The 26,710-nt window shown below is 32.7% G+C and overlaps 1 protein-coding gene across 4 annotated transcripts in view; it reads right to left on the reverse strand.

Moving 5' to 3' along the window:
* Nucleotides 1-26,710, reverse strand: part of MAP3K20 (mitogen-activated protein kinase kinase kinase 20) — a 214,700-nt gene that overhangs the window by 84,151 nt on the left and 103,839 nt on the right. For all 4 annotated transcript variants that reach the window (XM_051991086.1, XM_051991084.1, XM_051991085.1 and 1 more), the window contains exons 5-9: nt 21,570-21,635; nt 18,493-18,521; nt 18,258-18,395; nt 8,254-8,340; nt 383-457 (exon numbers count right to left, since the gene is read on the reverse strand). In XM_051991086.1, the coding sequence (XP_051847046.1) occupies nt 383-457; nt 8,254-8,340; nt 18,258-18,395; nt 18,493-18,521; nt 21,570-21,635 (395 nt within the window). The remainder of the gene's footprint in view (nt 1-382; nt 458-8,253; nt 8,341-18,257; nt 18,396-18,492; nt 18,522-21,569; nt 21,636-26,710) is intronic.

Below are 26,710 nucleotides of genomic sequence, written 5' to 3' on the forward strand. Positions count from 1 at the left end.
CATATCCTTAAGTCATTGATAATGAAGTTACAAAGGAAAAAAGCAACAACTTTGATTTCTCATCTAAGAGTTTGCAGTCCCAGTTCTTATTTATGATTCTCAGTTTCCTCAACAGGATAACGTCAGACATACTATAAGTTTCAGTTAACTAGTAGTCAAGAGTTCTGACATAAGAGTTTTAAGAAAGAGAGAACCATGGTTCCTAAAGGTCAAAATGCAATGCATTTGAATGAACAAATAATTTGACCACTATGGAGCTTAGATTCCAACAGGTGCAACATTTTAGCTATGCCAGCAGAATGAAGAGCTAGGGATACTATTTGTATTATCAACTGTAAAATCTAAACTGAAAAGCATTTAAATCATTAACATTTCAACATACCTTTGAATCAGCTTCCCAACACTGATGCAGCAATTCAGCAAAGCTTCTGGGGCAACTGCTGGGAATGGTTAATCTCTGCATCAGAAACAGGATTTACTTGTCAATTAAGAACAAAAAAAAAAATGACTGATTTAACTAATACTATTAAAAAAAGTGAACAGTAGCTTCAGTAAGATTTGCAATGTAAAGCGACTATTAATATAAACTAGAAAAAGATTCATAATGGCTGTAATATATATATATATATATATATATATATATATATATATATATATATATATATATATATATATATAAAAATCTCTCTTCCCCAGTTAAGTCACAGGAGGGCAACAGGTAAAATCTAGCAAATAGAAGTCAACATAGAGCAAGTCTAAAAGGAATTATGACAGGTCTGAAAGAATCCAGAGTGTGGGCAAGTTGGAACTTACATCAACAATGAAAATAAAATCCACAGCTCTATCACTGCATTTCTTCAGGTTGTGGATGAGTTTCAAATCATAAGGAAATAAGCCAGATAGCAAGGAAACCAGTTTGGCTTTTGGCAATAAGAATATGATTTTTTTGGGGGGGGCAGGGAGCGGAGAGGAGAGGAATAGGGACAATCTTTAACCTGGGAGATCACAGAGATAAATTTAAAGAACTCTACTTTCTCTCTCCCTTTCCCCCCATCGTCTCCTTCCCTCCCACCACCCAGCAGTATGTGTAGACACACTAAAGAATTGGCTGAGAAAACAAAGACAGGAGAAACCTATTACAACCTGATTCACTATTCACTATGGTTTGTGACATACCCTGGGTCAAATCATGTCTCCCCAAACATAGCAATTGTGTACAATGAAAGTCTGATATAATACAGTTAGCCTATGTCAAGAAGATCAGTTCTCTCTCAGAATTCTGAAGGGGCTCTATTGTGTGTTTTAAAAAAAGGCATTTTCCAAACTTAGATTTTAAACAATGATTTCAGTCAGACTTGGGAGGGACTACAAATATGGGGGGATGAGAGTTGCTTTCTTTAAAAATCAGCAACAGATTGATGATCTATATGTACATATCTTTTAAAAGCTGCAACAATAAAATGAAAGAAATTCCTGCTTTGTCAGAGGGCATGACCAATACTTATATGTATTCTAATTTTGACACTTTGCAAGCATGGTGGGATAAGATGCATTAAATTGTACAATAAAAAAAACATAATGTAACATACAGAAAACTCTAAACAAATAGATTATTAAAACACAAGGCATTTTTAAAAACTATTCCTTTTTACAGATTTTACTTATTTACAGAGGGGGAAAACCCTATAAAATAAATTATATATATATATATATATTGTCTAATTTTAAGTATGAAACCAAATGTATCTTTTAATTCTCTCAAGTAGAAATGTTAAGTTTAAAACATTATTTTAAAAATTATCTTGGCATGGCAACTACATGTGCCTTTTATTTTTCCAATACTTGAAAAGTTGGATATTAGAACAAATCAGTTCCATTATTTCTTAACTATAATAACTTTTCAGCTGGTTATGTGGGAAGTAACATATAAAATGTGACTTATTTGCCTTTATATTTGGAAAGACTGGATAAATCTAGAATCTGATATTTCATATTTTATTTGGTTTAGTAGTTTGAAATTGTTTAAATTTAAGAATTTATATTATGATTATACTTTCTATAGATTTCCACAATAAAAAAAAAGCATTTAGAAATAACAGCCTTTTAGTACCATGATTACAAGATTAATAAAAACTTTAATAGGGGTGGAGCCAAGATAGTGGAGAAAAAACAGCTACTTGCTTGAGCTCTCCCTAAAACCTCTCCACACCTTTTAAAATGCCACAAAACAATTCCTGGAGTGGTAGAAAACACAAAAGGATGGAGTGAAATTGTTTTCCAATCAAAGGCAACTTAGAAAGTCAGCAGTAAAGGTCTTATGTGTCTGGGTAAGAATGGAGCATAGGCCAGCACAGACTAGGCCAGTATACCCCCCATCTCTAGCAAATAAGGAACAGGGTTTAAGAGTGGCTGAATCAGCAGTGGTAGCAGCTGCTTCTGGAGCTCTCAGTCCACAGATGGTAAAGAGATCAAATAATTGATCAGAAGGAGAGTAAAAGTTCTGTCTGCTATCATTGTGGGAGAGGGGTCTCTATTGCTTTGCCCATACTTGGATTTTGCAGTCCTGGTTGGCAATCCCCAGAGTGAGAAGAATCATTAGCATACCAGAGATAGTTGCCACAATGAAACATGGACCCTCCTCACAGTTCTAGGACAGAAAAGAATGCTTGTGGTCACTCCCAGACCAGTTAACAGACCAGAAAAGTAGTACATACCGCTTCTTAGATCATACCAACTTGGAAAAACTGAAAAAGGACAGGTCCCTATGAGTATCACATAAAACAACTTGCACAAAAACCCTATAATTTGGGATAGTTCATTCTTCACCCTGGAAGCAGAGACTTACTTTAACAGAGTTAAGAGTCAAGAAATAGGCTAGGAAAGTAAGCAGATAACAGACAACAAATTCTGCCATAGAAAACTATGATGATGATAAGCAAGATCAAAATGTACACTTAGAAGAAGATAACAAAGTCAAAGCTAAAGCTCTTCTATCCAAACTCCAAGGAAATATGAATTGGTCTCAGACTAGGGAAGGGCTCAAAAAAAAATTCTGAAAATCAAGTAAGAGAGGTAGAGGAAAAATTGGAAAGAGAAATGAGAGTGATTCAAGAAAATCTAGAGAAAATGAGTCAACAGCTTGATAAAGGAAAAGCAAAAACATACTGAAGGGGAAAAAAAAACCACAGACTAGGCTAAATGGCAAAGGAAGAACAAATAGGCAATGAGAAGAAGACTTTCTTTAAAAGGAGAATTAGGTCAAGTAGGAAAAGAGGCATAAAAATTCATTGAAGGAAAAAACTCCTTAAAATAGAATTGACCAAATGGAAAAGGAGATACAAGAGCTCACTGAAGAAAATGATTCCTTAAATTTTTGAATTAAGCTAGTGACTTTATGAGAAATCAAGAAAAAAAAAGAATGAAAAAATAGAAGACAATATGAAATATCTCACTGGAAAAAACAATTGACTTAGAAAATAGATCAGGAAAAATAAATTTACAATTATTGGGCTACTAGAAAGCCATGATCAAAAAAAAAAAAAGAAGAAGCTAGACACCATTGTTCAAGAAATTATTAAGGAAAATATTCTAGATCCAGGGGGTAAAATAGAAACTGAAAGACTCCACAGATTACCTTCTGAAGGTCCTAAAGTGAAAACTCTCAGGAATATTATTACCAAAGTATAGAGTTCTCAGGTTAAAGAGAAGATATTGCAAGCATCCAGAAAGAAACAATTCAAGTATTGTGGAGCTATACTTAGGATAACACAAAATTTAACAGTTTCTACATTAAAGAATTAAAGGGCTTGGAATATGTAATATTCTGGAGGATAAAAGAACTAGGACTACAACCAAAAATCACCTACTAAGCAAAACTGAGTACAATCTTTCAGGGGGGAAAATGAACATTCAATGAAATAGAAGACTTTCAAGCATTCTTGGTGAAAAGACCAGAACTCAATAAACATCTGATTTTCAAATATAAGACTCAAGAGAAGCATAAAAAGGAGAAAGGGAACTAATAAGGGACTTAATAAGGTTAAACTGTTTATATTTCTTCATGGGAAGATGATAATTGTACATCTTAAAAATGTTCTTGTTATTAGGGCAATTGAGTATATAAGGAAAGAGGGCACAGGTGTGAGTTGAATATGAAGCAAGTTTCTTTGATAAATGTCTTATTTCTCAAGCATGTAGAGAACCGAGTCAAATTTATAAAAATAATTCATTCCTCAATTGATAAATGACCAAAAGATATGAACAGAAAAGAATGAAAAAATATAAGACAATATGAAATATCTCACTGTTTTCAAATAAAGTAAACCAAAGCTATCTATAGTCACATGAAAGCAATATTCTAACTCCCTACTATTGGAAAAATGCAAATTAAAAACAATTCTGAGATACTATCTCATATCCATTAGATTGGGTCATAGGACAGAAAAGGAAAATGATAAATGTTGGAAGGAATGTGGGGGAAATTAGACATTAATGCATTGTTGGTGGAATTGTGAACTGATTGAACCATTCTGTACAGCAATTTGGAACTATATCCAAAGGGGTATAAAATTATATATAACCTTTGACCTAGCAATACCACTACTAGATCAAATACTATTTTAAAAATATTTAAAAATATAGTTTTTTAAAAAGGAAAATGACCTATCTGTACAAAAATATTTATAGCAGCTCATTTTTGGTGCCAAAAATTGAAATTTTAAGGGATGTCCAGTAATTAAGAAATGGTTGAACAATTATGGCATGTGATTATGATGGTGTTATTGTGCTAAAAGAAATGATGAATAGGATGCTTTCAGAAAAGCCTGAAAAGACTTATAGAAGTTGATGCAAAGTGACTTGTATTAAAAATAAAGAGTAATATTGTAATATGATCAGTTATGAATGACTTAGCTATTCTCAGTAATACAGTGATCCAAGAAAACTCTGAAGGACTTAGGATGAAAAATGCTATTCATCACCAGAGAAAGAAATGGTGGTATCTTAATACAGACTGAAGCATACTTTTTTTCTTGATTTTTTTTTTTTGCTCTCTTTTCCTTCACAACATGATTTATATAGAAATGTTTTGCATGATTATGCATATGTAACCTATATTTAATTACTTCCCTTCTTAATGAGGGAATTGGTGGGAGATAAGGAAGAAAGAAAATTTGGAATTCAAAGTTTAAAAAACAAATGTTGAAAATTGTTTTTATGTATAACAGAAAAATAAAATACTAAATTAAAAATTTTAAAGGAAACTTTAAAGTTAATAACAAACTAAACCATATCCAGATGGGAAGTTAAAAATATTTTTGAACATTTGTTTAGAAATGGATTTCTCCCACAATTATATTGTGCCTTTTCCAGAATGAGTTTCTAAAAATATATACCATTTAAAAATTTGCTTAAAATTTTTTTTCTGAAATATATCCCAAAGCTGTAGACTAAGTTTTATGAGAACTCTCTTAAATATGGACGGTAATTCTGCTGTTTGGGTTAAACATACTTCAAAGTAAGCAAGAAGTTAAATGTTTATAAAGCAGGAATTGTGCTGTCATAACAATCTGAATGAGTCGTTGGTTCAATCTCATTAAAATGACTAGAGTGAATTTCCAAATTTGTTACAAATTTGAACTTCTTAGTAATGTCCAATCAACTTCCTGTCTGTTAGGCCCTTTAAAGAATTCAATGTTTATTCAGCAATGCTCTGGACCTCATTTCTGATATCCACCAGTCCAATAGGCTTTTCATGTGGAATCTTTTTAGGATTTCAGGGAATTCCATAATTTTTATTTATTTTAATTCAGAAAAGGGTTTTACCCCTTTTATGTGTCATAAATCCTTTGACAGTCTGGTGGAACCTATGATTATTCTTTTCTCAGAAGGTTATTAAATATTTTTGAGCATATAAAATAAGATTAAGAAGGAAATAAATTATATCAAAATGCAATTATCAAAATAATTTTTAAAAGTTTGTATATCCCAGATTAAGAAGGATTGGTTGTGTCTCAATTTCAACAGGAAATAAAATCATCACATCATGCCAATAGAAAAACTTTATGTATTAGGATGATGGCCTCTAGTAATCTAATAAGATCTTTATCCTTTTTTTTTTTGACAGATGATAATGGAAATTATTGAAAATTTGGGTTCTATAGTTTTGGTAAGTTTGCCAAATGAAAATAGAGGAAAACAAACATCTTTAAGCAGAATAAATTTCTTCCATCTTGTTAAAAGAATCTAACAATAGTTTTTTTTTTGACTGACATTTATTTAATTAATATAGACTATCAAATACTTTGTCTCATAATCTAAGAGGTCACATTTTTCAGGAATACATCACCACATTTGCAAACAATGGTTCATGTATGTATGAGCTAGAAATGGACTTTGAATAAGTAAAGGAATTTTCTACTTATTAAAATATTTGCATAACCAATGCATAGTTCTATTACGAAGTTTGAGAGGGAAGAAGGGTTTTAAAAATGGTGATTCCCCAAATTCTAAAGCCAATTCTCTAAAGCCAGCTTTCATATTCCTTTTCACATCCTTCACAACTACTCCATTGTCTTGACTAAGCTTTGGATCCACAGCTGTACCTTACCATCATTCATGTGGAATATTCTTTTCTGATTTCAAGCATTCTCTTGTACTATACATATTTGGAGAATACATTTATCCTTGGAAATAACTTTTCTCAGATTTATTGAAAGAAAAGTTAAAAAGAAGAGATTGCATTTCATTTTGAACATCAGTTATTTTCTTCACTTTCATTCGGAAGGTCAGTACCAAACATTTAGTCATCTCACTAGCAAATTTCCAATTGTCAAACTTCTCACTTGGTCTCATATGCTTAATATGTCAGTTCTCTTATCTAATAAAACACTAGGAAGTAACATCACTGTTAATTAAAGCTGAAAAAATTCTTATTAAACAAAAATAAAGACATATTCTCAACTACAAATTTATTTCAAGGTTTTTTTCACCCTTATAATCAGCAAATATATTTCCTCTCATTTAATTAGTTAACCAGAAAACTTTAGCCATCCACAATGGCTCCCTGAAGGACAAATTTGCAAGGTTATCTTGTATTAAGTTTCTGAAGAGCTAGAAACTTGATTACTACTAGTCCACAGTCCTTTTTTGGTTCACTCTAACTTCTTCCTGTGAGGACATGGAGATAAGAATCAATCTAATGTACTTAAAGCACGTTTTTAAACATCAAGTGTAGTAATCCCAAATCTCCCTCTTTTTTCTTTTTTTTGGAGCATTTGTTAATTTATTCCATAGTTGCCTTAGCCACTGGAACTGGTCAGAGAAGATCTGAAAATGATGAAGCTATATGAAATAAAGCTATATTGCTCTGCAAAGACAATGGCATGCTTCCATAAGGTTATCTACGTTCCCATAATACCTTGATATGGAATGCTTCCTCCTTATGCTGAGAATTTCCATGGCTGTATGATTCAGTCACAATTTTAAACCTTTTCAGAATGTAGTTGCTCCCTTTGATATGAATGTGCCATGTTCTCTGATGTAGGCTCATAGGTCCAACTAACTGAAAGCCTCAATTTGTGGAAAGAAGAAAAGCGAGGCTGGGGACACAGCACAAACGGTGTTTACGCCACTGAAGTCCTTTTGAAATGGAAAGGCTCTGCGTGAAGAAGGGAACAGTATGCCACTGCCTCGCCAATTCCAGTGAGAAGCTCATCTTCAATGTCGTGGAGAACGTAGGTGGCAAAACTGTAATTTTTCCCCTTTTTTGAAACTATTTTTTCTTCTTTTATTTTGAAATTCTCATCTAAGCGACAGTTTCTTGTACTATAGTGACTCCTGCTGGGAGAGTTAAGTTGAAGTAGCTGAAGGTCTCTTACAGATAGATCAACTCCCGGCCAGTAAAAAGATGTCCTAAACGCAGGAGATGGAGTTAAACTGTTCCCCTACCTTGGACGCAATGGCTTCTTTCATCACTAAGAACAAACCCCTAGGTTTTACAATTGAGACTGAGAAACTAGTACAGTACTAGTACAATTTTTGATCTACAGCATCACGACGTGAAGCTGCAACAATTAGATGTAAAGGGTCCATTCATGAGGAATAACATCACTTTGACCCTTTGTGTTAGCTCCTACTGCTAATCTTTCCATAAGCGTGAACTTACTTTCAATTTGAAGAAGATGAAAAAGTCTTTTGCAAAACCCCAATACTGTTTTCTGATCTATGTACCTGAATGTAGAAACGTAGTCTTACCTCGTTTTTTTCCACTACAAGCCAAGCTACTTGTAATCCTTCCAAACCTTTAAAGGGGACCTCCCTTGTTAGCATCTCCCAGAGAACCTGGAACAAAAAACACATATAATTTTTATTTCTGTACTTTGTATTTTTTGGTATATTACTGAAACTTGGTATAGCATATATTTGTAACCAATTACCAGCATGTCAGATCCCATCTATAAAAACTTGAGCAAATGTGCTTAAATAAAAATAAGATTACCTCTAAACATTTTTATATTGTTTCTTCTCTTTTTCTTTATAAAGAAAATTGGATTTGGAACCTGGGACATAAAGAGTCAGAGGACTTAAATTTTATCAAACCAATGGCCCTCAGTAAGCATCCTCATCTTATTATAATCTACTAAAATTCTCATTCATTCTCCTAAATCTGATTTTGTATTTAGTTACTTGATATTTATGAAATAATATATTCTTCCTGTCTCCACCTCATCACTCCCGCTGAGACTTTGAGACATATCTTTATAAGACAATCATACAATATCTGATATATGTTTTAAAGGCTTAGCAATCCAATCCAAATCCAATATATGTTTTAAAGGCTTAGTAAAGGTCTCTTCAAACGTGTTTTGCTCAAAATCCATAGCTGTGCCAAAACACTTAACCCAAAATGGCAGGCTCTTGAAAGAGTATAACTTCTAGGTTTCCAATTTTGGAGATATTGCTAACCAAGATAAATTCTCTTAGTGACTGGTCCATGAGGGATATTAATATTTTCATTTTCCTCTACGTACAACATCTTTTATCAGACTAAATTTCAAAAGTCATAAGATCTTTTACTTCCATATGGATAGATCCACTGTTTATATGCCTACTCCTCTATTTCCTCAGAATGCCTAAGCCTTAAGAACACAATAAGGTCAAGAGTGCTGAAAGGAATAATCCAGTTTGGGGATGGCTTTAAAGATTGAGTAATGGAGACTGAGACATAAGCCATTTTTCTTTTGACCTTAAAAGAATTAAGGTTTCAAGAATCAGGCCCACTTTAGAGAAGGGCAAACTGAGGTTTCTTTTTTTTTTTTTTAAAGCAAGTAACATGGTGTCAAATCTGTAGTTTTTGTATTTCATAAATATGGAATCAATCATTGAGGCAAGAGGAGAATTCAGTGGTTTTGACTTTTATTTCTTTGCTCTAAATATAAAACATACTCTTTTCCTAAATAAAAAGAACACAGATTGAGTATTAGACATCACTCAGGCAAAGGCTCTTAGCAGCATCCTCTAAGTTTATGCCCAATGTTGTCTTCGCCAGTACCCAGTCTTATTCAAGCACATCTTGTTGAATGAATTCTGGCTAATACTGAAAGTAATTAGCAGAAAACCAGGGAAATTGGCAGATGCTGTTCAAGCAGGGAAAAAAAAAAATCTACTGAAGCATATTTGGGCTTTTAATCAAGTGTGTGAGGTGCTTCTTCAGAAGAGCTACTGAATAATTCTATTTGAGTCACAGAGCTTATTAGGAAAGGTAGGAATATCCTAGAAGGGGAATTTTTTTCCAATATTTTAAGGACAAGAGAAGAATGAGAAGACATATTCAAACACTTCTGTTTAGTCTAACAGTAGGCACAGGGGATATGAGATAGAATACAGTAAGGCAAGGGTAAAAGGGAGGAAAAAAATGAAACCCCTCAATTCATTATTCCAATTACCACTTAACTGGTGGTAAGACTCAGGAATGTAAAGGATAGGAAGAGAACATGCATAAAATGATTTAATATTCCTATAGCGAATGGGAAAAGAAATTGACCCAGAATATATTAAAAGCCTCAGACCAGTAAATCTTCAGAAAATAGACTATGGCTTTTTTTTTTCTAGGACTTTCTTACACACAGTAAACTTCAACTGAAAACTTGGCTAATAACATTTTGAGATAAGGTGCACAATAAAGAATTTGGAGATCAAAAAAAATTTTAAATATTGATATGCATACATATACAAAAGTATCCGACTGAATAATTTTTTAAAAAATTACAAAGAAGTTATATTTCTCTGCCCAATGAATGTAAGCTCCTTGAGGTCAGGGACTGTTCCATTAGTCATAGTGAGATTTTTAATTCAATTTTAGTATCAGCACATTATGCATTTCCTAGCTTGAGTTCCTAGCATACAACAGTGCAGTGAATTTTTCTGTCCTATGAACAATGGTAAGTATCAGAAGAAGTTTGAGAAATGATTCCTAAGAAGATTTTCAAGAGTCAAAAAGAGGCAGTTATAAGTTTGCATCTATAACATAACTATCTGATCAATCTTTTCTGTAAATTTCTCACCCCATTAGACCTCCTCAATAAAGTAGCTGAGGTTATATACTTCAGTCTTTAAAAAAGTCATATGAGATCTTTTCAGTGAGCCTAAGGCAGCAAAGCAATCTTCAAGGCAACCTGTCTTTCAGTAGTCTGAGAGATTCTGGATTCATAGCAAAATATGTGAATTTCTGTGGTTAACAACAAACCAAATGAGTATCTACTCTAACATCTGTTCTTTACATGAGTCATCTGCTGTCCCAAATAGTATAGAAATCTTCCTCCTCAGAAAGTCTTCTCCATTTCATTTTCTATGAATAATTAGGTTGTTCATTCTACAGAACTTACCTGTTGAAATGATTTTTCCTAAAAAAAAATTCTACTTTCAGTTGGGGGGAATGGGGCTTGGGAAAAAATGGCATATTTTCTCTACTTTTCCTTTTTACCAACAAAGAGAAGTCATTGACCAAACAATTTTTTTTTCTTTTTTCTTTTTTTTTTCTTCTGAAACTTGGATCACAGACAACCAGGACTGGTGTTTTCTTTCCTAAGTGACTCTATATTCAAAGCTTGTTGTGCTTCAGAGATTCCTAATATAAAGCCTTTTCCAAAAGTCAACTGGAAAACTATTATTTTCAGTACATATCAATATAATGAAAAATTATTGAGTTATAAATGGATTAAAAAGACTTGATTGTTCTTAGAAGGACCATAGAACTCTCTTTTCCTCTAATCAAAGTTTTTTTTTTTTTTTTTTTCCTATAAACGGGTACCAGATCAAATAATCAACACTTCTTACAATCTCCAAGAAGCCCTTCAAGGGTAACTTCTCCTTTTGGAATTACTATCATATACAAACATTTATATAAGTAGCTATCTATCTATCTATCTATCTATCTATCTATCTATCTATCTATCTATCTATCATCTATCTATATCTATCCATCCGTCTCTCTGTCAACCCTTCATTCATCCATCCATCCATCCATCTAACTTAGGTTCTTAAATATTATTTTTTAATCAGGGAAGAACTACTTACTATGGTTTATTTGACAAAGAATGGGGTAATTGAATCACTTATTAACAATTTCTTAATGATGAATATAATTTTAAGGCTTAAGTAAGCTATTTGCTTGCTGCCAGACTATTTTCATATTTAGGAGACATAGCCTTCAGGGATCTAAGGCAAAATGGAAATAGATCTCCACCCCTGCTCCCCCAAATGCAATTCATTTTTGTAGTTTTGTAAAAGAACAAACTGGTTTTTAACTATCATGTGAGCTTTTGGAGGAGAATCAAATGGTAGAAAGTGGAAAGAACCACTAGCCAAAATATGAGTATCAGTCAGTGATCAAGTATTTAATAAGAGCTCTCACACATCTAAAATAATCCTTGGAAGTATTTATTATATGCCAGAATAGTTGTTATTAATTCAAACTAAATTAATATGGCATTTATAATCACTTTACTTGGGGTAAAAATCTACCTTATTTTTCATATATCAAAGTGACAATTGTTTTAAATAAATTGTTTAAATAAAATTATTGGAGATAGATTTAATTATTCCTCTCCATGCAACTGTCCCAAACTTTTCCTATAACTCCTCAGAAATCTCTTCACCCTGGAAGGTCATTCTACCCTAGATTTCAACACATTAGAATTATGCTTCATGCCTGTGGACTCTTAATATTTTTTTCCCCTCCAAGAACTTCCATTCTAAGAAGGACCCCCCAAGCCCAGCTATGTCTTCACTTTTGACCATCCCAGAATCCTTTTCCATTATTTATAATTTCCTCCCAATGCCCTTAGTGCCTGGCCACATACCTCTTAGCTTCCCATGATGTGGTATCTTCCCCCACTGGAATGGAAGCTCGTTTAGGACAGGAACTGTCATGTCTGTATTGTAGCACCAGTACTTAGTACAGTGCTTGGCACCTAGTAGGGACTTAATAAATGCTTATAAATGATTTGACTTGAAAATTATAGATGATTTATTTAAATATTTAAAGATTATAGGATATATGTTTAAATTAGATTCTAGGAGATAGGGATTAGACCTGTGATTTTATTGTGTAAGCAACCTTCTAGGCAAGCAAACTTCCCCTTACTAAAAACACAGTTAAACTTGCACAAAAATATGAAGACTGAAATGAACAGAACCAAGAGAATATTGGATTCAGTAACAAGAAGATTGTTTTAAGAACAACTTTGAGTAACTAAGTCATTTTGACTATTATAAATACCCATATTAACTACAAAAATCACATGAAGGAAGATGCCATCTGCCTCCAGAAGAGGAACTGATAAATAGAAATATTTATACAATGATTTCACACATTATACATATTTGTGTCTAATGGTAAACATGCCTAAGAGGGGAGAGGGGAAGGGGAGAAAAAAAAGTTATATGACTTATGTATTTAAAAGGAATAGTAAGTTAAATAGATCTGCAGTTTCATGCACAACAATCTTTTCTTTTTCTACTATGTTATGGTAATGCTTGTTTTATTTCTTTAGTTTATAATAACATAAATAACAATTTAAAAAATAAGATTAAAAAATAAAAATAGAAGAAAACAAGAAAAAAATCAGCCCTTCCTTGAAACTTAAAATCTTAGCAACTTGCTTAGAACAAAGGAGTTATCCCACAATACTCCAGAGTATAGCTAAAGCTGATTATAATATAACTAGGAAATATTTAACAAAATGAATAAAAATATAATAAAACATAGATAATATCTTTATCTGATTTTCTAAGTTAATATGTACTCAGAGGGATCCTTGTGTATTTTTTTTTGCCCCAATTTTTGATTGAGTTTACTACAATTGGCCTGGAATCATGAAAGGTTAAGAGCCTTTGCCTAGAATCACAAAGACAATATCTCAGAGAAGGGACTCCATGTCAAGTCTTGGCATCTAGGCTAGTTCTCTCTCTCTATTTACTATTCATGCTGAATCTCCATAAAACAGGGACAACATAATATATTTAAGTATGTTTATTATTTATACTCAGATGCTCAAGAAATATTTATTTATAAATAATATTTAAAAATAGATCATTTAAAATTTTTCATTTATATCATGGGCAATTAGATACTTCTCTTTGAGAGATTCTTGCCTGCTTAATGTCTCAGTAGTGGGATGTAAGTTGGTTTCTTATATATGAAAATCTTTGGTAATAGCACATGTTGCTCCAGGCACTTAAAAATATTTCATAATCAGTATTTTTCACAAATTCAGATAATTCTTCTCCTCAAATAGTGTCAAATAACTAAAATTTTTATTCTAATACCTCAAAGATAAAAAATGTGAAGAAAACTTTGTAATGATTTTTAATTTATTTGGTATTAACTTATATATGTACTAATTATTTCTCTCAATAGGACGTAAACTCCTTGAGGACGGGGTGATTTAATTTTTGTCTCAACATCCTCAATACTTAGCACAATACTTGGCATCTAGGAAGAATATCCACTGAAGCAATGGAGATGAATGACAACTTTTCTGCTTATCTCTAAACCCCACTTTGCTTTCTGAAGAATTAGAAAACTTCATCTGCTGTTTTGGCAAATGTTCCCTCCCAAGTATAGCTCATTTATTTTATTTTATTTTTATTCTTTTTTATTGAAGCTTTTTATCTTTCAAAACATATGCACAGATAATTCTCCAACATTACCCTTGCAAAACCTTGTGTTCCAGTCCCCCCCAATTCTCCTACACCCCTCCCCTAGATGGCAAGTAGTCCAATATATGTTAAACATGATAGAAATTTGTTAAATCTAATATATGCATACATATTTATACAATTATCTTGCTGCACAAGAAAAAACAAATCAAACCAGAAAAGAAAATGAAGAAAATAAAATGCAAGCAAATAATAACAAAAGAGTGAGAATGCTATATTGTGAACCACACTCAGTTCCCACAATCCTCTCTCTGGGTGTAGATGGCTCTTTTGATCACAGGATCATTGGAACTGGTCTGAACCATCTCATTGTTGAAGAGAGCCACGTAAGTATGGATCATTTCTAAGGGTATCTATGCTGACAGGATGATAGTTTCCACAAAACCCATAGAAATCTGATTCCTATCTATCACCCTCCCCCCCAAACCACAATATCCAACACCACCTTTTAGATCTATATCATTTTGTAAGTGACCACAGATAAAGAGTCCAGAAAATGTTTCTTTTGCTCTCTCTTTCCCTACTTAAAAACCCTGACTACTGGGGTATTTGCTTAGGTCATTGCAAATGTTTTGGAATGTGAAAGGGCCTGAGAAAAGTAAACACCCTTGCCTATAATCAAATTCAGTCTATGAAATACTGCTGTGAATGGGATTCTGCTGATGCAGCTTCTTAGGCAAGAATAACGAGACATTTTAAGTAATGTTCTTCAGGACTTTAAAATAGCAATGACTGCAAACAAAGTCATTCTAAAAGCATTTTTTGTATCTACTAGTCAAGAGAATACTTTCTCATGAACAATACTGACCTTCAAAAAACCCCACAAAATCATGAGGGGTGTGAATGTGGGAGTGTGTGTGTGTGGAGGGGCAGAATTTGAAGAGAGGCATGAGTTTAAAATATGGATTTGAAAATGGGGTGGGTGATAAGTGGAGTGTTTGCTTTATGTTGTTAGTATGTATACTGGAATGATTTATTAAGTATTTATTAAAAATCTCCAAATGGAAAAAAGGGATTGTGGGAGGTAAGCCTAGTCCTAAAACAAGATCTTGTAATAATGAAGAAATATCTACACTGGAATCTCCCTAAATTCTATCTGACTCATGGGTAAAGTTCAGTTCTATCTAGTAATGGGTAATGCTTAGTCACTCAAGTGACAAAGCTTTCTTTTTTCCACAGTAAACTCAATAGTTTATACTTACAGAAAGTTTTGCAAATAAAACTCCACTTTAAAAAAAGGCAGGTATAGAAAAGGAGTCTAAAAAGATATAAGGGATACTCCTTACCCCACACTGTCTACTTCTAATTCAGCTCTGTATAGTAATAAAGAAATCATCTAGGAAAGACAGGATAACCCGCATTCTGAGTCCCCCACCAATGCTACTAAGGTGAAATATGTGTTAATGCTTAAACACAGAGTTTAGTTGTTTTTCCCTAATGTCTTTATACTTTACATCTGAAGTATTTGTTTTCAGCTATTAGCATTTAAAGTTCCATTCAATTGAACAAAAGCAGCTTTTTATATCTCATTCAAAGGTCCCTGAAAATATTAGGCTTTGAAATTTTTATTTTCGTAAAAGAGGCTATTTTGAAACAAGGTCAATTTTCTTCATGACCAATGAATGCTTCTGAATGGTCAGTCAAGCTCTGAGAAGGGGATTTTAAGCTTAACTATAAGTATTTGGTGAATTGAATTATTAAAATATTCACTTTGGATTTTTTTCAATAGCATTTTCAACACTATATTCAATTTCTGCCTTCAAAATGTAAAGCTATGAGTACCCAAATATTTGTACTTACGTAAATATGTATGAGAAGCAAAAAGAAAAGAGTGAGGAATGAACTTTTCAGCCAAAACAATAGGAACTGCCAGAGAGACTTAGAAAATTAGCTAAAGGATCATTTTCAGAGTCTTTAGGTCTTTCTTTCATTGCTTTCTGGGTCATGAGATGAAATAAATATTCTTATTTTCACATAGAAAAGTAATCTAAACTTACTTTAAGGGTCTACTCGGTATGATTCTATAATACCTCATAGATTATAGAAGACAGTTTCTACAATGGATTTTTACACTAAAAATTTTTCTCCATCTCAAATCTCAAAGCTTTGAATCAAGAGACTACTTTAAGACTCTACTTTCTCTCTGAACTTAGATGTTCCTCTTTTCCTTCTCTCTTCAATAAAAACTATTTGTTCATTTCCAGTAATGGTTGATAATTCTCATTTTTAGTAGCTGAATCAGTTAAGTATACTAGATATTTAGTCAGATGCCTGAATTGTCTTCCAAAGTTTTAAATTCTAGCTTTTATCCAAAGGGAATATAAACACACACACACACACACACACACACACACACACACACACACACACACACACACACACACACCTGTCTCTAATTTTCATCAAACGTGGTTCCTTAACAGACAACAAAATTCATCTACCATTATGTCATCAATTCAGTTATAAATGACAAGGTTCAATAGAGTCTGGGCAAGTGAGAGAATGTCTAAAATTTGGCTAAAGAGTTAGCAGTAAATGGTAGAGAAGAAAATTTAACCAATCAGAAAGAAAAGGGGAAATATCTATTTTTTGTTTGTTTGTTTGTTTTGGTGGGTAGTGTCAACGGTTTTTTTTTTTTTCCCAGTCTGATTTATCCAGGGAAGTTTGACAGAGACTCTGAGGCATTGGGGCAGTAAGTCGGCTTCTTATCCTAATTCTCCAGGATTTTCCTCTGGAGAATTAGAAGATAATATTGTAAACAGAAGGAAGAGGGATAGTGACACACAGAAAATACACTTTAGCTCAAGCCAAAAAGTTTGTAGAATGCCATTTTAGGAGCTGAAGTAAATTATCCATATTTAGATTGTTACTCACAGCTTTGTTTTTAAAATCACAAATCAAATTCTTTACCAAGTACCTTTCCCAAGCAATAATCTTAAGACTTTTTAAGATTTTGCATCCTTTAGAACATTCCTCTGATTAATCTTATACCTATTCTTATTGTGACTCAACTCAATTCTCCTTCAAAATATTTACTTAATAATAAAATTTAATACTATATAATCTCTCCATACATCTTTTTTGTTAAATATTTCCCTGTTACATTCTAACTTGATTCGAACCACATTTGAGAGTGTTGCAAGCTTTATGTGGTAGGTCTTATGTTTGACATATCTGGATAAAACAATTTCCAATGTTCCTTCCAACTCAAATAGCTTATGAAAGAATGTTAATATCTTAACTAACATCTTAATAAGGGCATATTATTTGATTGATATGCTGTTTTCACATTATTAAACTATGTCAAAGACACAGGTTTGTGTTCCTTAATTAGGTTTTCAACACTTTTAGGGATTTTGTGTCCTTTTTACTTAAAGTTTCCCTATAGATATCCTAAATAAAGCTGTAAATATAATTATTACAAAAAAAATTTTTTTTGAAGCAACTTAGTTAGCAGACCTTCCTCTTATATTGGTGGTTCCTGGTCATTACTAGCAATCTTTTCAAGTGAATTGTGTTCCAGATGATCCACTTTTTTTCCAGTACCCACTTCAAGCCACTCAAGTTCCACCTAGAACAATAGGAAGTTTTTCTGTTTACAACTCAGAATATTAGGATCAGCAGTCCTAAATTCTGGTCCTTCCTCATCTAGTATGTTCCCGTGAAGTAGCAAGTTTTTCCCTCTAGAAAGAAAAGAAGCATTAAGATGGCCTATCATTCAGAACTGACACTGAATTAAAAGTTTATTTGACCAGTCAGTGAGGATTCTTTATGATGTCCCCTTTCTTTTTAGTTCAATAGAATATGAAGACTTTTAAAAAGAGAGAATGTTGAGTCCTTTCTATGTGTTTCTTTATGTTGGATCATAGACTTATAGACTTATAGTTAGAAAGGATCATCTAGTCGAGTCTTCTCCTTTTAAAGATGAAGAAACTAATTTACTCAAAGTCACAAAGGTAGCCCATGACAGAGGTAAGATTTGAACATAATCCCTCAAATTACAGATCCATAATGAATGGCATGTTAAATCTACTCACCACACCATATGAATATGTATCACATGTTTCAGAAACTGGAAGGCTTTGGATAACTTCTGGGGCCATCCATGGAAAAGTGCCTACCAATGACATATGTGTTGTATGGTTATGGAACCGTGAGGCACCAAAATCGCAGATCTGGGAAACAAAATCATAAATCAACTTTGTATTTCTTTTTGATCAAATAACAGTTAGTGAGATCCTTCAATTTCATATGTTAACAAAACATTCTTACCTTTAATACTCCATCAGCAGCTATGACAACTACAAGTAAAAAGAAAAAAGAGAGAATTATATGACTATCAATCTCATCTCTTTAAAAGAGCTTATTATTGATGAAAGCCTTAAATTTCTGCATTCTTTATTAGTACTTATAACCCTGACTCGGGAGATTTACAAAAAGGAGAAAATAGTAGGGTTATAATAAGGATTTTGCAAAGGAAAGGTGGCCTTGCTTTATAAATTAAAGTATAGGAAGTGAAAAGTCTACCACGTCTTTTATTCATCAGATAATGGCACTACCCAGCAAGGAGGGAGAGAGAGAGAGAAAGAGAAAGAGAGAGAGAGAAAGAAGAGAGAGAGAGAGAGAGAGAAAGGAGGGATGGAGGGAGAGAAGAAAAGGGAGAGAAAAAGAAGGAGGGAGGAATAGGGAAGGAAAAGGAGGGAGGGAGGAAAGAAAAGAAAGAAAAACAGAAAAAGAAAGAAATGTACCAGAGTAGCAGTTAAAATCTGATCTTGGTTCTGCCATTGACTACTTTCTGTGACTTTGAAGATGACATTAACTGCTGTATATCTGATTGTCCTCATTCATAAATTACATTTTTTTCATGTTGTACATGTTATGTAGTCCGGCTATACTAGGTTCCTTCTCTTGAAGCAAGGAGGTAAGAGTGAGCTAGGAACAGCTCAAATGACTAATGAGTCCCTAAGTACAGTACTTAATACCAAAGGAATGATCATTACCCCTTGTATTCATCCCTATATACCTAATCGTTACTAGTATATTCAAAAGTGTTTGGGGTTTGCTTATCCTACATTGGTAGACTTTCAAAATATTCCATCTCTTCTTGGCCTCATGAATATAGAATAGTCCACAGAATTTTGGGATATTAAGGAGACCACTTCTGAGGCAGGATTCATTTTCTGGTACTATAATGTATATTGGTTAATTCTTATTTGAGAACCAGAATTTATACTCAGACCCAGGAGGTAATAAGTCAGGCTAGGTAATGAATGTAGCCTTACATGCTTTTTTGTATTTACTGAAGACTTGTTTTTATGTCATCAATAAACCCTATAGTTAGAACTGCTAAGCATATGACTGTAGCCTGTTCCATGTGATCCTGGGTCAAACAAGATAAACTTTTTTCCTCCAAATAAATTTTAAGCTCTGAATGAGCAAGGGTTTATATAGTATCCACCTCTGTTTTCCCCAGAGCTGTGCTCTACATCTTATACATCATAAAGGTTCAATGAATGTTTATTATTTGATAAGGAGAATAATATCTCTATAACCTATATCCCAAATATATCCTAAGAATAAATCAAATTAGATTAAGAACAGATTAAATGAAATAATATTAATTTGAAAAATTTAAATCACCATATAAATAACAGATTATGTAGGCAAAAAACTTTGCTGTTCAAAAGAAAGAATTAGTTGTCAATAAAATTATATTAAAATAATTGAAATACAAAGAAGAAAATTGTTAACTCTTTTCAATATTATGAAAAAAATTAAGCAACTATTGGAATACCTAATATAACTCCTTCTATTGAGAGACTTTATGGGACCTCAGAAAAATCATGAGGTTCCCACACATTTAACTCTTGACATATTCATAACTCTCTCCTGCGACATCTATTCAAATTAATTTGCCAGGGGACAAGACATGTATTGTACAAAGACATTAGCTGGACAGTTCTGATATGATGATCACCACTGAAATGATTAGCTGTGTTGACCTTTAAATGGTTATAATTAATCTTCAAAGTTAATATGCTATTAAGATGAATGGAAGATCAAGCCTCACCTTGTACTACTATTTTAGCCTTGACTCAGACTTAATGATAAGACAATAGACTAATGTGTTTTTTTTTTAAACAATCAAATGTTAAACATTTAAATTGGAAAAAATTTGCTCAGTTTTGTATATAGACATTATATTTTGAGGAATAGCCAAGATATTCAGTAAGATCTAGAAGTCAAAATCAGTTTTAATGCACACAAAATATTATTATAAACTAAGCTTGGAAATAGGAAGCTGCCACCTTTTCTTTTGTTCTTTCTACTTTAGTGAAAACTTTTAACTCCTTACATGTCCATGTCTACATAATACACATTTAAGAACAACAACCATCAAGATTTCAAACAATCTTTAAATAGTATTATGGGTTTTTCCTGTTGAGGCAGGGAATGGGATATAATGAGCTCAAATTTTTTTTTTCTTCACAGCAATCTTAGTGGATTGAAATCACTAGACTTATGGAGGACACTGACTTTTTTCTTTCTTAAGTAACCAAGAAGTCAAATTAAAGAGGAAGATTTCAAACACCTCGCTTTGTTAGTAATTCCAAGTATATACTAAAAAATTTGAGGTCATAACAGTGCTTTAAAAGTTTGATATTTTCCACTAGATTCAAGACAGTCCAATAAATCATTTATTTTAGGCAAAGCATTATAAACAAAATAGAAAACTCACAGTACCTATTCTAAGGAAGCTTATTTAACGAGTATCTAAAATAAGGGGAAGCTAATGGTTAACTGAAAACAAGTGATGGATTGGAAGCTTTGACTTGCTTGATTATAAAGTGGCAGCTACCAGCCCTATTTTTGTCCCCTTTTTAGATTTTATATATCTCTAGATGGGGGAAGGGTGTGATAGGAGATCACTAGCACCTTCCCTTTAAGTGAATCAACTCTATCTTTCCCACATCCAACCCATAGAGAAAAGATGGGTAGAAATTCCCTTAACCTGGAAGAAACATTTCAAAAAAAACCTGTGCCATGACAGACATATTGATGTGGGAATCAAATGCTTTTAAACCAGCTAATTCTGCATAACTAAAAAATAACACCAATACCTTTTACCTCAGACAGATTTCAAGTAATGCAGTGAATGTTCTACAAGTTATTTTCACAACAACTTTGGCTCATAAAAGTGTGAGTGACTCTAAGAAAAACTAAAACCAAATAATCCAAAAGTAACATGATTTGTCAAACAAGAATGAGCTCAGAACCATTAATGCAAAAAGCCAAACTTCCAAAATGGCCTTAGGAATAAGGAGATTAAAAGTACATGGCTACTTTACCATTTCTTGATTTGAGATCTCTGTGAATCACCTTGACTGGAGCCTCCATATGTAAATAATGCATTCCTATTGGAGAAGAGAGGCATAAAAAGGATCACCAATGTTATTTTAATGACACTATGTCAGTACCACATTGCTTCTTTAAACAAAGATGATAACAGCACAAATTTGCATCTTGTTATTCTAAAATTGATAAAGAGAAGACAAGAAATCATGGCACAGTCACACTGGTATATTTTGATCTGTTACATGTTGGTTTATGATTAACGATGATGTCTATGGACACTTCATTTTTTCTTGGGTTTTAGATCAGTCTAAGCCTCTGTGATCAAAGTGAGCAATCAAAAATATGACCTACGCACTTGGTATTCTACTACCAGCAGTCCAAGGGTGCTAAATATGAACTGAGGAATCTAAAGTAGCATGATAGCAAAAGTTCAGGCATTGAGATCTAGGGATACTTAGATTCAAATCCCATCTCATATTCATTTAAGTTAAGAAATTATAAAGACTTAACCTTTTTTTAAAATTTTTATTTAATAATTGCTTTATATTGACATGACTTAACCTTTTGTAAGTCTCAGTTCCCTTATCTTTCAAATGCAAATGATGATAGTTCTTATAATTCTTGATTAAGGACTATTGTAAAGATACAATGAAAATGTATGTAAAACATGTTGTAAATCTTAAATCTTCTAAACATATGCCTATTGACATTGTTTATTGTTACAAATAATCAACATCCTTAACTTTAGAAAATCCAGATTGCTGACTAAATTTTTAAGGTTTTTTCTGGGTCTCTGGACTGATCTAGATCCAGCCAGGGTTTCCTTTCCTTATATTCATTACATCTGGGCATTTGGAAGAGGAGTAAAAGTTAATGAGCTATTATTGACAAGGCAAATGATGAAACTTAGACAGAAATATATTATATATAAATAGATATAAAGTATTTTATTATTTTCCCAAAGGTTTAGTTTCTGAAGAAATTTATAATTAAATTTGAACAAAAATTCTCTTCTATATAATTTGGCTAAAAGTGAGTCTAACTCCATAAATTGAACACATAATTAATAAATGAAGTTTTGCCTATAAGGAATATACTTAGTGTGGAAAAGACCTGATTTGGGTCAGTTTTCCAGGAGTGATTTTTTTTTTTTTTGTTCTCTTGCTGTCTGAATTTACATACTGTCTATCTCCACAGTATGTAAGTACTCTGACAGATGTGCTATTTTTACAAAATGCAAATATAAAAATAGGAGAAAAATTTCTTCCCCTATATTTAAGCTATTCAAATGTTCCCTTCATGTAAAGAGGAGAAAATGGGAGCCCAAGTAATATCTCCTTGCTTATAAAATTGCTCGTTTGTATATCCCCCCAAATAGTTCTTTGTTAATTTTTAAAACTTATTTAAAATTCCATTCTATAAAATTGTTTTTGTTGATATTTCTACTTTTTTTTTACAACATTCTTATTACTTCATTATTTTTTCCAGAAATTATTTTTATAATAATATAAGGACAAACTTTAAATGCCAACTATTTTGTTATTCTTGTTAAAATTGATTGTCTTTGAAATTTATTTTAAAATATCGAAAAGCTATAGATATAATGAACTTTTTAAAAACATAATTAAATTGGCAAACACCTACAGACAAGTTAGGAAAAAGCTTAGTCATTCAAATATTCTGAACAAAGATGAAATTATGATAAAAGAAACCTCTCTTTAAAATTTAAATGTCAAAGTAAAGTTTCCCCCCTTTTTTAAAAAATAAAATCTTTTGAATACAATGTTGATTGGTTGTTTATTGAGTGAATATAATACTTTTAATATTCTCAAGTTGTTAAAGTGAAATTCCTATTGTTATGCCACAGTTCTGTCTAACTGTCCTGACTCAGTTTCCTTGTACAAGTTTCCCTTGTCTCAGTCTTCCTAATTACTCCCCATAAGCTGTAAATCTCCCTCGGGTCCATGAAGACTGAGGACCAATTAGTCTAAGGTTATAAATTGTTAGCCCAAGCAAGAGAGTAGACTTCCTGATTATCTTCTGTCCTTGAAAATTTACAACATCCCTCTAAAATATTCCAGGATATTTCACTAACATCTTTATCTCTGGGTATTCAGACATCCTGTCTCTGCGTTCTTTTTTGATTCATAGCCTTTTCCAGCTGGCTTTCCCGCTCTTTCCCACTCTTTCCCTCTTCTTTGTCTCCAAAAGGTATATAAAGGTTAGAGATTCTCCCAATCAGGACTGGATAATTTGAGACGAGAGTCCTGTCCAGTCAATCTTACTCTCCCATTAATAAAATATTAAAAACTCTCTAATCTCTCTCCTGCCTCAGTTTCTCCGGCATTTTACTATGACTAGAAAGTGTATTTCCAATGCTTTCCCACTGAATTTGTTGCTTGTTTCTTTCTTTTTCCTCTATTAACTTAATGGGGGGTGGGGTGGGAGGGAGGCTAAGTGGCGCAGTGGATAGAGCACCAGTCCTGAAGTCAGGAGGACCTGAGTTCAAATTTGACCTCAGACACTTAACACTTCCTGGCAGTGTGACCCTGGGCAAGTCATTTAACCCCAATTGCTTCAGCAAAAAAACAAAACAAAAACAAAAACTTAACTTAAGAGAAAAACTAAACTGATAATAATAACTGAGATGAACTTCTGGGGAAAAAAACTTGCAAATCAACATTGTTTCAAATACTATAAAAGACAAAGATACATTTCTTATCGTGGTTACTTTTGAATTATGTCACACTTTACAAAGAATATGATTCTAAATATAAAGGCAATCCATACTTTCAATGAATCATGTTTCTAGTTAAGTTACTATAGCTTCAATGACTCATGATAAACTTTATATTTCTACAGTATAATATTATGATTGGGAATTTAAAATACTGAACAAGATTTTGATACTTATATTTTAAAGAATTTTATAGAAATGACAGCAAATACTATATATTATAATTCTGCATATAGCAATATGTAAAACATCTGTAAAAATAAGGTAAAAAACATAATATCACATGGGCAACTAGGTGGTATAGCAATAGGCTTGGAATCAAGAAGACTCATCTTCATGAGTTCAAATCTGGCCTCAGATATTTACTTAACTGGGTGACCCTAGGAAAGTCATATAACACTGTTTGCCTCAGTTTCCTAATCTATAAAATGAATTAGAAAAAAAATGACAAATTACTCCAGTATCTTAGCCAAATCAGATCACAAAGAGTTGGTCATGACTGAAACAATTGAACACACACACACACACACAAATACACATCTATTACAAAATATATATTTAGTGTTACAGTATCAGTGTTTACTATGTAAATTTTTACTTTTTTCTTACAAGCTCCACTTTTTTTTCTTTTAAAAAATGCTATATATTTGAAGATGAAATAATATCTTTTCTATGTTAACAGAAGATTTTGATATGTGTCTTTTGAGAGGCTTTTATGGAAATGTAATGTTATTTTATACTTTTAGAGAATTGATCCATAGATGTCTAGTATAAGTGATTAAGATCAGGTTTTTCTGTCTTTAAAAACATAAAGCCTTTCTGCCTTCTTAAGTTGCTATCCCATCAGAAAAGTACAAGATACCCGTAACTTTAAAATGTATGAGAATTCTTAGTCACATTGAATTTTTCATCTTTTACTTTCTTAGCACCTCAAAGTATTGAAAATTCTTAAATCTTTTGGCAGGTATGACAGTCAATTCAAAGGCTCACAATGTTTGATCCTGAAAATATAAAATCAGTCTTTCCCCTCTAAGGTGTAAGTTCTACATGTTTTCTTATAATAGTAGACTAAAACCATGACTATAGTACTGTTTCTTCTCTTTTCCCTTCTATTTTTTAGAGAAATAATATAACTTTCTTCCTTTTATGAAAATGTGACTTTAACATCTCAAGATGTTTCTCTCTCCCAGACATATTGAAATTTATGGATTTAAATAACACAGCAGTTACTATGATAAATTAATCTAACACTGCTACTATAATTATTTTAACACTGTTCAGAACACTTTTTGGAATTTCAAAGGGAGAATGCCCTGAGGACCAGGATATAGTTACATTTTCCTTTATAATAATGGGACACACTTCCTCTATCTGGTCAGTTCAGAGGATTTTGAATTAGTGAGGTCCTTAGACATCATTTGGTTCAACTCTTAGCATAGTAGCTGGAAGTTGAACTCAGGTCCTCTTATTCTAATTTCAGTGCTCTTTTAACTACCTCTTCCTATATTTCCTCCTAGTTTGCTTAGTCTTTCCATTCCTGCACTGTTGCAGGATTCCCCAGAGAAGGGTTGTGATGTTAGCTTAAAGCCAAATGATTTCTATAAATAGTATTTGTAGACTGGAAGAAGGGCTATTCTGGGATAGCTAGAAGCTTGTAGCTATCCTCATACTTAGGAGAAGTTTATCACAATGCATTTTTTTTATTTGTGTTCAATGGATATAACTGAATAATGTAAATGAAAATCTAGGTAAATAGAGTGTCAGAGAAAGGGAGGCCTTCATATTTATACTGCTGTCATTCTTATGTTATTTTGAAAGACTAAATCATATGGTCCTCGTTGCAGCAGGATTTCTATTAACACTGATCTTTGCTTAAAAATGAGCCAGTTCCCTTTTGATAACATATGAATCCATGGAAAGATGACTGTGATATTACAGCAAAATGCCTTAAAAAGGATTCTGAAAGGATTCACCAGTCCCAGGTACATTATCTTCCAGGCCGAGCCTCAAATAGGATAATTCTTGAAGAAATGTGTTGCTTTTGTTAATCAAAACAGCTTACTTTTTTTTTCTTTGGATGTGCACATTTAGAAACTTCTCCACTCCAAATGTTCATATGATCTATTTGTGACTGACCTATGGTAGAGACCCGTGAGCTCATATTGATCTGATCAGTCACAGCCCCAGATAGACACAATCTACATAGTTATATCATTTTGATCTTCTTTGAATATGAAGAACAACTAATAATTTATGAATCAAAACAAGTAGGATTTGCTCCCTTTCCTGATCACGAAACATTTTTAAATGTTACTTTATACACATGAATGCAGAAAGCTGCTACATAATGATAACAATTCACTTATATGAAACGTTCCACTCAACAACCATGTAAAG

The sequence above is a fragment of the Antechinus flavipes genome, chromosome 3 (genome assembly GCF_016432865.1).
Source record: "Antechinus flavipes isolate AdamAnt ecotype Samford, QLD, Australia chromosome 3, AdamAnt_v2, whole genome shotgun sequence".
Taxonomy (NCBI): Eukaryota; Metazoa; Chordata; class Mammalia; order Dasyuromorphia; family Dasyuridae; genus Antechinus; species Antechinus flavipes.